This window comes from Mustela nivalis, assembly GCF_964662115.1.
Source record: "Mustela nivalis genome assembly, chromosome: 14".
NCBI classification, from domain to species: Eukaryota; Metazoa; Chordata; class Mammalia; order Carnivora; family Mustelidae; genus Mustela; species Mustela nivalis.
Genome location: NC_139033.1, coordinates 88728046 through 88740744, shown reverse-complemented (window position 1 = coordinate 88740744; position 12699 = coordinate 88728046). Strand labels below are relative to the sequence as shown.

General features: G+C 48.6%; 1 protein-coding gene across 6 annotated transcripts in view; it reads right to left on the bottom strand.

Annotated features, from left to right (window-relative positions):
* The window catches only part of AP1B1 (adaptor related protein complex 1 subunit beta 1), a 54742-nt gene that overhangs the window by 24377 nt on the left and 17666 nt on the right, over positions 1-12699 (bottom strand). For all 6 annotated transcript variants that reach the window (XM_082698016.1, XM_082698013.1, XM_082698017.1 and 3 more), the window contains 6 exons: positions 10019-10081; positions 6947-7052; positions 4537-4672; positions 3540-3785; positions 2145-2335; positions 1145-1366 (listed from right to left, as the gene is read on the bottom strand). In XM_082698016.1, coding sequence (XP_082554142.1) covers positions 1145-1366; positions 2145-2335; positions 3540-3785; positions 4537-4672; positions 6947-7052; positions 10019-10055 — 938 coding nt within the window. In that variant the 5' untranslated portion in view covers positions 10056-10081. The remainder of the gene's footprint in view (positions 1-1144; positions 1367-2144; positions 2336-3539; positions 3786-4536; positions 4673-6946; positions 7053-10018; positions 10082-12699) is intronic.

The following is a 12699-nucleotide window of genomic DNA, read 5'->3' as shown; positions in this document are numbered from 1 at the left end:
CTTAGGCACTCAAAAAGCTTTCCCAAATTTACCTCCCAAACCTTCACAACTGCTAGGACTCCACTGAAATTTCTGGGCCCCCAGGAGTGCCCTAAGAGCTGGAATGATGCTACAAGGACAGGGAGAAGTGCCGTCTTCCAAAAAAGAATGTCTACAAGAGGCCCTGTTCTTTGCACCCAGCAAGGAGGAGTTGGCTGCTGAGTGAGCCATCTGACCAAAAAGGCTGGGAGGAAAACTCCAGAGACCAGCCCCACTGTTTGCTGGACTTCCAGAGAACCCCTCCTATCCTGGGCCCCTCAGACTGACACTGCTGTTTTTCAACTCTACCTATCTTGGGTATCAGGCACCTTCTCTTAGGAGCAGTGGCTTAGAGCTGTGGCTGTTCCCATGGGGCCAGTGGAAATGGGCTTCCTCCTTTTTATTTTTTATTTTTTTAAAGTAGGGTCTATGCCCAGTGTGGAGCCCAATGCGGGGCTTGAACTCACAACCCTGAGAGTAAGACCTGAACTGAGATCAAGCATCAGACGCTTAACTGACTTATGTACCCAGGCGCCGCCGGATACGGGCATTTGACTCTCGCATACCCCTCCTCAGGCCCAAGGCCAATGAGAAGTCTGCTGCATCTCACCACTCTGGAGTCCTCTGACCTCAGAGAATTTGACTAATGCTATAGCCTCTGTCCTGAGGAAAAATATACACACAGAATCTTACACCCTGCTTCAGGAGGTTCTGTGGACTGTGGAGCCATCCCTTGTTTGCAGTTAAGCAGCACCACGCTGCTCTTGACCTCATCTGCTACCTCGGCAGGCTAAGCCACGGTTTCTCACCCTCAGCACTACTGACAGTTTGGGCAGGATGGTCCCTGGGGGTGAAAGCTGTCCTGCATGCTGTAGGACGTTGGGCAGCACCCTTGGCCTCTGCCCATGAGGTGCCAATAGCACCCCCAAAGTCAGACAACCAAAAATGTCTCCAGATATTTCCAAATGGGACAAAGATGCCTGTGGTTAAGACTTCTGGGTTAAGTTCCTGAGACTCCCTACACAGCGACAGGTCACTTTCCCTTTAGTGTCCTGCTCCCAGGAGGAGCCATCCCTCCTCCCCGCCACACCAGGGGCACTGTGCGTGCATGTGGCAGTCCGGGTACCTTTTCTGCACAATGAGGTTGATGTTGCGCAGGGCCACATACTGCAGCTCCGGCTCGGCCGACAGCAGCGTGACCAGGGGTGGGGCCAGTTTCTTGAGCAGTGTGCCATAGTAGTCCAGGTCCTTGGACAACATCTCCATGAATTTCATCAGCACCTTCACAGCAGAGAGCACCACAGCAGAGTTCGCATGGGAGAGCCTGGGAGTGACCCGCTCGCAGATGCTGGGGTCCATTCCAAAAGGGAAAACAGGAGAGAAAGACAAGGGCAACACCCTGGTTTCAGTTACTGAGAGAGCATGTTTTCTGTAAGAGAACCTAGATTCTGATTCTGGTGCTTGATAATTGACCCCAACAGGTTAAAACCACTCTAAGTCTCAGTTTTCTCATCTAGAACATGGAGATGATGGTGGCATCTTCCCAGGGTTACATGAGACAATGTATACAAAGCCCTAAGCACCATGTATGGTAGTTAATAAATACTGGGTCAGTGTTAAGGCCCTCCCCCCACCTCCCCCGCATTGGATGGGCATTCAAAAGGGGCAAGGTATTATGTTGGTTATGACCAAAGGTCAGGGAGTCCCAGCCGGGTGACCTGCATGAGTTCATCCACCTTCTAAACCAGTCTTTCCTTACCTGTAAAATGTGGGCAATGATGGGGCAGCTTTCACAGAGGTGCTTTAAGGAGCATCTAATGGATAGGAAGCACTTGGCAGAGCCCCAGCCACCCAGGAAGAATCCAACAAATGGTGACTCTGGTGCTATCCACCTCAGCCCAAGATGACTGGGGTCTTTGTCAACAACCAGATTGGACTCTGGCTTCTGTTCTGTCTGTACCATGCTGAGCAGAAAGGTGACTGCCTGGCTCTGGCTTCCCTTGAGGATGGTCTGTGGGGCAAGGCCCTGGCAAAGGGCCCAGCAGAGATCTGAGGCCCAGCTCATGGCTGGAGCTCTGCAAGGACCAGGTTCCACTAGGTTGGCAAGCAAGGAGCAGCCTGCTCACCTCTGGGCCTCCCGGTCATCCTTGGGTGTATAGTTGGCTAGGCAGTCGAGGATGAAGATCTGGCCCCACTCGGTGCACTCGTTCAGGGCTGTCAGCAGCTTATTAATGGACTGTGGGTTCAGATCAAGCAGGTTGCTGCTGGGGTGAGACTCAGCGATCTCTGAGAGGGCAGCCACTGCATTTGCCACCACCTGTTTGAGAGGGTAGAAGGGATATAGGCTGGGGGTGTTGCTCGGGCCAAGGGACATTGGGACTATTCATGCTGGCAGGTCAGAGGTTGAATATCCTGAAATGACAGGACCCAACGAGTAGGTCCTGCAGCATGGAGACCCTCTCTGAGCACTCACCCTACTAACTCAGCTATAAACCAGAATGAATGTTAAGGGCCCCTTCCCCAGTGTGGGAGGGAAAAAAAGAGGGCAAACAAAAGAAACAAAAGAAAGATCCAGCTCCAAATGCCTGGCAACAGAAAATATTCCTAGCTACCCAACACAGAGCCCCTGCCTACTGGCTACAAGAGCTCACTTCAGGGAGTGTCAAGTGTGCTTCTTGGAGCTAGAAGATTCTTGCAGAGCTCTGCAGGCCATGGAAACAAATGGGGGCTGGAGTCCAGAGGGGATGTCAGGTGAAGCCTTGGGCACTCCAGCCATTTCTACAAGAGCAGCTGTTTTTATGTGTGTTCTGCAGGGTTTTCAACTTTTCCCTATAACAGACAGTGCTCCAATGGCCAATCTTGTATTGGCCACTCAGAGTCCTGGGTCAGTGTTTCCATAGGACAGAGTGGGATGGCTGGGCTGAGGGGTCTGTGCATTTCACTTTAAACAGAGGCTGGTGAATTGCCCTTCAAACTGCTATTACGTGAAAAAAGAGGAGCTCCCCTCCCAGCGACTCATCCTGAGGCCCTGCCCTCCAGGCTATGCTACTTCAAGGGTGACCCTCTACAACCCTGCAACCCGAAAGATGTGGGGAGAGGGAAAAGTACCTCACATTCAGAGCCCGCCAATGGACAGTGACAATGACAGTGACTGAAAAGGGAAGGAGCACACTAGTCTTGGTTTATGCCCACTGTGTTACCTTCACAGCTTAAGCCTCACGGCACTCCTGCCAGCCACGGAGTTAGATCCATCTTACTAATGAAAAAAAGAGGGCTCTGGAAGGTTAGGCAGCCCACCAAAGGAAATACAGTTTGTGTTAGAGAGAGCACAAAGGGGAGAATCCAGTTCTAACTCCCTCCAAAGATGGTGCGCGAACCACCATAGGCATGAGGACAATTAGCCCACCCGGCAAGGCTCTGACTTCCAGGAACTGGGGAGTGCCTGGTGGAGGAGGAAGCCAAGGTATTCCCAAGCAACCCAGGAGGTGGTGGAAGTGGTATGGTGGGTGGCATTGGCTTACCATGGGGTTCGAGTCAGAGATGAGGTCTTTAAGGGTGTCCAGGAAGCCCTGGTCCTCTACCAGCTGGGCATTGATGTCATGCAGCTTGGCGACACACACAGCTGCTGTTTTGCGCACGTACGGGTCCTCATCCTTCAGGCACTTCCGGAGTGGCTCACACAGGTACTCTGTGATCTTGTCAACGCGGATGCAGCCCATGGTCCGCACAGCCAGGGCCCGGATCAGGGGATTGGGATCCTCACAATCCTGAGGGGAACGAGCCATCGGCCAGGGGCAGGGGCAGGGGCAGGCTCAGCAATATCAGACGGCCCACCAACTGTGGCCAACAGCACCAAAAGTGCCATGTACAGGCATCTAGCATTTGCCAGATGATGTGCTGGGGCTTTGTGTATTGTTGACTCTAATTCTCACAGCAGGCATACAGTACTGTTCCTGTTTTACAGGGTGAAGCAGCCAAGGCCCCCAGGGAAACTGGGAGCTCTCCCAGTCACAGAGCAGAGCCATGATTCAAACCCACATCCATCCGGCACCATAACCCACAGAACCCCTCATGTGCCTGTATCTGAGCGAGGGGAGTTAGGAAAGTTCTAAAGGTACACAGAACTGACCATCCAAGTAGCTGTTTACACCTTAATCTGGATGGAAAACACAGAAAGGGGCAAAGTCTAGAAGGCGAACATAGAAGCTCTCAGATTCTTGCTGAATCCTGCCCTGGCAAAGGATGCAGGACAATGGTGCATCCCAGGGGGGACATGGGGATCAATACAGGCCTTAGGCTACCTCACTCAGGAATGAGTTAGCAGGGTCTGTAGCAACTGATTTTCTAAGACAGTGGGAGCCCTCTACTGGAGGACTAGGAGGCCCTCAGCCTGGGAGTCAGAGGGACTGGAAAGGAGCCTGAGTGCTTTTACTCAGGGCCATAGTCTCCCACCCCGAGACAAAGGAAAGATGGAGCAGTGAACACCCATGCCCTTCCTCCGACCAAGCTCCCTCTCACCTTCACAAAGGTGTTGACAGCCATGATGGCCATGTCGGGTTGACTCTTGGCATAGTTCATCAAATACAAGTACACCAGCTTCTTCAGCTCCAGGTTGTCTGTCTGCATACAGTTCACCACGTCGGGGAAGAGGGCACTGGAAAATCAAAATGGCATGAGTGTAGGTAAGGCTGAAGAAAGGAAGATTTTTCAGAGAGCTAATGGGTGGTTTGGGGGTGGGGTGGGGAAATAGGGACAGTAGATGGGAGAAAGGGGAAAAAAAGTAACAGGACTTCCTAGTAAAAGGGAAGACACCAGCTATGCTGTTACCATGAACACTTATGGGTAGCAATGGAACCCAAAAGGTGATTTGAAAAGTAAAGTCCTCCATTCTTTTTACAGAATTCATTTTTTTTTTTTACAGAGTTCATTCATATACAACTCTACAGCCCATCAGACCCGGCTCAAACCCAGCTCTGCCGCCTGCTAACTATATGAAATTGGGGAAATTCCTTCATCCCCCACCATGTCTCAGTTTGCTCACCTGCAGGAATGATGCAGCAAAACCCCATTACACAGGGCCCTTGTGATAATTAAAGAAGACAACATATTTCAGGTATCTGGTCCCTCAGCTGCCCACTAAAAACTAGCACAGAGCATGTACTATATAGCCGGGTTTAGCACTAAGGGTTTTATATGCATGATCTCAATTAACAGCCCCAAGAAGCCAGTGTGTTATCCTCATTTTACAGAAAACAATACTGAGGCTCATATATGTCAAATAACTTGCCTGAGGAGCCAGGTCTGACTCTAAAACCTGTGCTCATGACTGCTGTTATTCTGGGTGGAACCCTTCCCAACATGGAACCCCAGAGTCCCAATACCGTTGAGATGTGAAATATGCTTAGAGGTCAATTTTTTCTCTCTGGAATCTTCACCTCCCCTCTCAAGTCTTGTGACTTAATGGTCGAAGACATGGTAAAAGAGACTCAAGAGGTCAAAGTGAGCTCCCTGGGCTCCCTTAGGAAGGAACCCAGTTGATGCTGACATTGATGCATCACCTTGGAAGATGAAGAACTAAGAAGAAAGGGGTGGGGGGAGGAGGAACCGCTGATGGGCCTGCCACACCAGCACAACAAGTTCACTTGAGACAGAAGAATAAAGATGCTTCCTCTGTGAGGAGGTGACAGTGGTGTTCTATTTGAAGAAGAGTGGCTTCGTCCGGGAAGGATGTGACTTGGGAAGAGGCCCAGTTCTCCAGCAGACGCCTGATCCTTTTGCCACTCTGTCTACAGCAGGTCTCTCTACAGAACTGTCTCTGCTGTGGTGCTATCAGGAGGTCCCTTGCTGAGGTGGCAACAGGACAGGGCAATCCATGGAGAAGTCTGGAGAAATACAACCCAGATGAGGAGCTGCCCTACATCAGCGCCCAGGCCTATAAGGCATGGAGCTAGGCACCATGCAGGCACAGTGGAAACACCTTGGAAGGGCTGGGCTTGCGTCCTAGTTCTGCTATGAACGATGTGACTGGGGGCAGTCCCTATATCCCTTCTTTATCTGGTTTCTTTGGCAGTAAACACATTCTTACGTACAATGTGGGAATTGTAAGGAACTGCTGAAAAACATATCTGAAAGTTTTCTGCATACTCTCAAATACTATGCAACTGTTAGGTTGTTACAAAATCTAGTCCCTGTCACCGGGGACTTAATGACATGGTGGACAGGTGAACACAAGTACACATCAGAAAAGGACAGTCTAGAATTAGTGCCAGGTGACAGGAACACAGAACAAATGCTGCACATTCAGGGAAGTGGGCTGGAGTGACGAGGGAAGGCAACAAGGAGACCTTGAATGGGTTTTCAGAGATGGGAAACAAGCTTGTAAATGGAAAAGGGAAAAGGGACAGTCTACATAGGGGAAGAACGTGAGCAACGGAGAGGTGGCAATGCTACCCATCAGCTGCTCTGGCGGTCAGATGTAAACCAGAGGCTGTGAACTGGTGACAGATCCGATGAATCCCGTCTGCAGGTGTGTGTCAGCGTCACGGCAATGTTTGTTTAATATCATCTAGTAATCTTAAAAATACGATTCAAAATGAAAAAATCTAGATTTCTTATTCTTTTAAAAAGCCACACCTGCTCATACTGGGTTCGTTTTCCCCAGCTGGCAGCAAACCTCTGGAATTTCTGACAGGGTTCCTGCCTTTTTGACTTGGCCCACTTCACTACTCACTCCGCTGCCCTGAACCCCAGCAGCATCTGAGCACAGGACCCCTGTGTAAACGAAACCTTCTGAGTGGAAAGGCATCTTGCAAAGGGAGCCATAGCAAGGGGAGACACGGGTGCCTAGAGATACCGTCAAGGAGCGATGTGAACTAGACCCATGCTACAGAGCCCCGCTCCAGCCGCCACCAGGCCTGTGCCTGCACACCTGACATCTTTGCCCACGGTCATTGATGCAATCACTTTCTTTACCGCCTCCTTCTTCTTCTCCTTCTTGTCACTGTTGAGCTCTGCCTTCAGCTCGAAGATCTCCCCTAAAAAAGGAGGCAGGCATGAGTGATCACCCCCCTACCCTGCCAGAGGGCCATTCCCAGTCCCCAAATTCCAGAAGAATGGGAGGGGAGGGGCAGGTAAAGACACCCTGTGCTGCCAGCTGAGGGCCGTGTTAGGTCCTTGGCCTCAGTGACAGAGGTAGCAGAGGGGGACAGCTCTGAGGAGGGCAGTGTGGAGGCCGTGCTGGACTGAACAGAGGGAACTACAGAAGCAAAAAAGATTCTGAGGCAGACAAAAAGTGTGAGAACAGGTCCTGCTCATCAAGCAGTTAAAAACACTCAGAGGAAAGTAAAATTCTCCTCAGCTACCACCCTCACCCGAAGCCCTCAAGGAGGTGTGTGATGGAATCTGGGGACTGAAGATGTGAAGGGAGAGGGTAGGATTTGCTCGATTCCCACACTTGGCTTTTCCTGTTTTCCTAGAACCCCCAGTTAAAACAGCACACTCAGGGTTTCACTTCCTGAGCCAGAAGTGGTTGCTCAGCTCTGAAAATGGGAATTCAGCTACCCCAGGAGGGCCTGAGTACATAATATGCTTTTCTTAAGAACTTGATAATCTGGAAAAAACAAATGAGAAAATAGGGTTGTTCAGGGCCCAGATAACCCCAATGACAGGTTACAAGGGCAGACTTTGGAATGAAATGCTCTCAAAACAGGAGCCGCCAGGATTTCTGAGCCTTTTTCTAAGGCAGGTGCCACACTGTCCCCCATTTCTCATTTCATCCTCATGACAACTCGGCATTTCCTCCCATTTTACAGATGAACAAATGGAGGCTGTGACTTGCCCAAGAACGCACTGCTAGTAGCAGGTAGGGCCAAGACTCAAATTCACATCTGCCAGCTTTAAAGCCCATATGCTCATGCCAATCAAGGATATCACTTTGCTTCTCTGAAGCGGTTTCATCTGTACTCTCTCTACTTTAACTGGGGCAATGAATTCTCTCATTTAACACTCAGTTGTAAAATGCTCATCTCAGTGCCTGGCACTCAGTGGCCTGCATTAAAGGTGACCACTACTATTATTAATTTGCCATGGGACCCTTGGCTTGGATTACTCTTTTACAGAAAGGGTCCCAAACTTCCCTCTCAAGTTATTTGGGGTGGGAATAAAGCAAAGATTGTCATGTAGGGGGGAAGTGCTGAGGAAGTTCTAGGCGGATTTACAGTGAGAAAAAGAAAACTTGCAGGTTTTTATCATGACTTAACAATGTGTCGGGAAAGAACTTGAGATGACAGAGAGCAAACAAAGTTAATTAAGAACAATCACACAGTACGGCCCAGGGCAAGGCCACCATGAGGATATTGCTCAACAGAGCAAAGAGGAATCTGCAGACCTTGCAGTTCAGACTCTTGACTTCTGCAGGACTAGAGGAACATATGCCCTTCCCCTCCAAGAGACTGAGGGAGCCATGTCTCCCTGCTGCAGGATCTAACAGACCATGATGACTTTGACCCTGGATCCTGTTGCAGAGCTTTGCTCAAAGTGTTTGGTCACATTCAATATAACGACCATCAATTGATGGAGTCATTTCAGTTCTAAGAAGACTGATGAGGTAAACCTGGGATCTGCCTGTTTCCAAAATGTCTCTTTCCTCTAATGGGCCCCAAATCAAATCACTCACCAAGCCTACCTCCTCAATCTCATATAAAGCATCCGATTTACTCTACCCACAATGCTACACCCCACCCCACCCCTCTCCCCAGCTCAGACACCATCATCTCTCATGGGAGCTGTGGTACTGGTCCCTTTGCCTCCCCCCAATCTTCACCTTCTTCAATTCTTTACTAGAAACTGCCTTGGATTTTCTCTTGCTTAAAACCATCACTGATGTCTGATTTGGACTCAGGCATCCCTCTATATTCTCCTCAAAAGAAAACTCACAAAAACCCCACCACTGACACCTCAACTCACTTAGCACTAGGTTCACCCTCTCCAGTCCTGTACTCTCCAACTCTCCTTCTATCACACTCTTGAGTAACTTGTGCCCAGGAGTCTTCCTTCCCTGGGCATACCCTGGGCAGAGTAAGTGCTCTGCTCCCCTTTCTACCCTTCCCTTTTAACCAGCTAGCTCCATCCAAGGTCCGCCCACGGCCCCCTGCACTTCCCTTACCATAGCACCCACCACCTTTAGTACGATTACTATTTAACAGACTGTCTTCTCTGCTTAACTGCAAGAAAGCTAGAACAATAAAGATGTGCTCAATAAGGGGAAGAGGAGATTGCAGGTCCTGGCTCAGCTGCCTCAACAGCCTCTTTTCATCTGGTTAGCAGGCATGTGTTGATCTGGCTTGGAAGGAAGGAAGGAAGGAAGGAAGGAGGGAGGGAGGAGGGGAGGGAGGGCCCGTCAGGAAGACACTTGACAGGGTTAAAGCACATTCATCAGCCACTACAACCACCTCTACTTCTCAGAAAGCAGAAACAACCACAATGCCCTACAACAGAAGATGAGCTGATCAAATTTCAGTGCATCAACTCAGCAGACTAACACTGAGTAGTTACAACTGTGGGGAAATGTTTAAGATAATGTCAAATGAAAAACAGGATATAAATTCTGACTCTGACCACGTAAAACATGTGCCTGTGGATAAAGACCAGACATACACACACATACACACACACATCACTGTGGGGTTAATGAAAGGATTGTGTGCTTTCTTTCCTCCAGAAAAAACATTTAAAAAGGCCATTCAGAACAAAAGGGGGCTTCCTCCCTCTCCATTTGAAGCTAATGCTCTTCCCTTCCTGAGTTCTAAAAAGTAGTAGTCAATTTCTTATACCATCAACTCTTCAATGTTCTGGATCCACAAGGTTAAAGGTGCTCTGGGTAATTCCCGTTACTTGCTCCCAGGCCACCACCCCTGCCCCCAAAGCCCATCCTGGCAGGGAGAAGGCAGAAGGATGGAGCCAGGAAAGGGTAGGATAGGACCCACAATGAAACAAAGAGTACCTTTCTTGGTCGTGGTGAAATACTTTGAGTCAGTCATTTTGGTCCCTTATCTGTGGCCGGACTCTGCAAGACAGAAGAGAGGGGTGACTTTCTGTTGTGTCAGCTCCATTTTCAGTCACGGAGCACAGGACGAAGGCAGGATCCAACACACACGTGGTATGGGAAGATAGCTTCTTAGCTCTCTATGGGGCAAATGAACTGTTAAATAACAGGATCAGCTTTTGGAAGGTAATTCTGAGGGATCCACCAAATTTTTTAATGTGCGTATCCTTTGACCCAGCAGTTCTACTTGTAGGACTCTCTCCCACAGAAATACCAGCACAGATGGTAGGGTTTTCCTACAGCACTGTCCATACAATACACCATCGGAAATAACTTTAATGCCCATTAATAATGGGGCACCTGGGGGGCTCAGTCAGTTGAGTGTGTGCCTTCGGCTCAGGTCATGATCCGAGGGTCCTGGAATGCAGCCCTGCATCAGGCTCCCTGCTCCACAGGAAGTTTGCTTCTCCCCCTCCGTCTACCGCTCCCTCTGCTTGTGCTCTCTCCGTCAAATGGATAAATAAAGTCTTAAAAAATATATAAGGGAATGGCTAGATACTCTGCAAAGTCCACAGATTAAAAAGCACTTAGTTACAGCCTCTGTGTGCTTACCCCACCCAGCACTGTTCTAAGTGCTTCGTGTGAGTTACCCCATTATAGCCTCATCACAGCCTCACGGAAGTACTATCGTTACCCCCATATAGTCAAATGAGCTTGGAAAAGGCCAAATTTGGAAAGCCAGGGAGGGAGGTTTCTTCTCTCCCCAACTTTTCCAAACTTCTCTAATAGCAATATGCACTATTCCTCTCTAGAGAAGGCTAGAATCCATCTACATACTGTAGACTCTATAGCATTCCCCAAATCTAACTGGCCAGTTTCCTCAAAGCATCTCTCAGGACATCTCCCAGTGCAAAAGTCACAGTGTAAAGTGCTATTCTAAGGCAACAGAACAAAGAAAGTACCAAGGCCCCCTCATTCATTCACCGTTTACAGAGCATCCACTATGTACCTTCAGTAGTTCCTCTTGACCAACTGATGAAAGATTAAAGAAGCTCCACAGGGGCCGAGTACCCCGGATACATGGCAGAGGCTCCACGGGTGGTTCTAACATTTAAGAAGTTATCACTTACATAGACACCTGGGTGTCTATGTTGTTAAGCATCTGCCTTTGGCTCAGGTCATGATCCCAGGGTCCTGGGATCTGCTCCTCCCTCTCCCTCTGCCTGCTGCTCTGCCTACTTGTTCTCTCTATCTCTCTATCAAATAAATAAATAAAATCTTTTTTAAAAAGTTACACTTACTGAGTCCCTATTACAGCCAAGAGGTTTATAAACGTTGTTTCATTTAATCCCACTAATCAGGTGGCTGGTTTGAAGAATATTTTACAGAGGAGGAAACTGAGGCTCAGGATTAAGTAACTTGCCCATAGTCACATGACTTGTAAATGGTTAGACTGGGAGACCATCTCAGGGCTGCCTGACCTCAGCAACTGTATTCTATTAACAAAGGAATTCTGCTTCTCCCATCTGAAAGGGAGGACCGAGCCCTGATAGTGCCTAAGGACTCAATATAAAAACCCTAAGACTTTCAATGATAACTGCCCAGTCCTACCTATAGTCTCACATGGTACAGAAAACCAAACAATCCAAAAATATAGACATTTGAATGGAAAAATTCCCTCACTTTTGTCCCTTCTGTTGCCTCTACTGAAGAGACTGAAACATAGAACCCAACAAGGGCACTTGTGATGAGCACTAGGTGTTATATGTAAGCGATGAATCATTAAATTCTACTCCTGAAAACAACTATATGCTAAACACTGTAAGTATTTTGTATGCAAACACTGTATGCTAACTAACTAGAATTTAAATAAAACCTTGGAACTAATTAATTAATTTAAACCTCCACAGAACCTGTTAACATCTTCTTTCAGTACATTACTACTAGGTGGGAGCAAGATGGAGATTACTGGTGGGATGGATGTGAGAGGTCAAGTATCATTCAAAAAGTCTCTGGAGGGGCACTTGAGTGACTCAGTTGGTTAAGCAGCTGCCTTCGGCTCAGCTCATGATCCCAGAATCCTGGGATGGAGTCCTACATTGGGCTCCTTACTCAGCCGGAAGCCTGCTTCTCCCTCTGTCTGCTCTGCTTGGCACTCTGCCTGTTTGTGTGTGCTCTCGCTCTTCCCTGACAAATAAATAAATAAAATCTTAAAAAAAAATGTCTCTGGAAACAAAACTGACATGGCTCCTCTCTAGCCCAAGTGAATTCTCCAGACTAAGCTGGTATTCACAGCAAGATGGCAAAGCAGCTGTTCCCCAACTGAGCCACCCAATAGATTCTGTCTCAGTGATCAATGGGAAACAAGTATGTGCTGTCTTGGGGCTGCCTTAAATCCTCTGTGGATCCCACTGGACTAGAGAATAAAGGCTTCACTGACAGAACAGCACAAAGGAAAAGACACAATTCTATTATCCTTTGCTTTGCAAGGTTGAAAAGGGATGATGGCACTTTTCTGTGGGAGATGCAGGAAAAAGAAGAGACTGCTGTGTCTGATGATGGGAGACCCATGGTAGGGACTCTATCTTGCAGGGCCTGACAGCAAGAGTCAGGCCTGTGGACAGATCCACAAAGGGAGA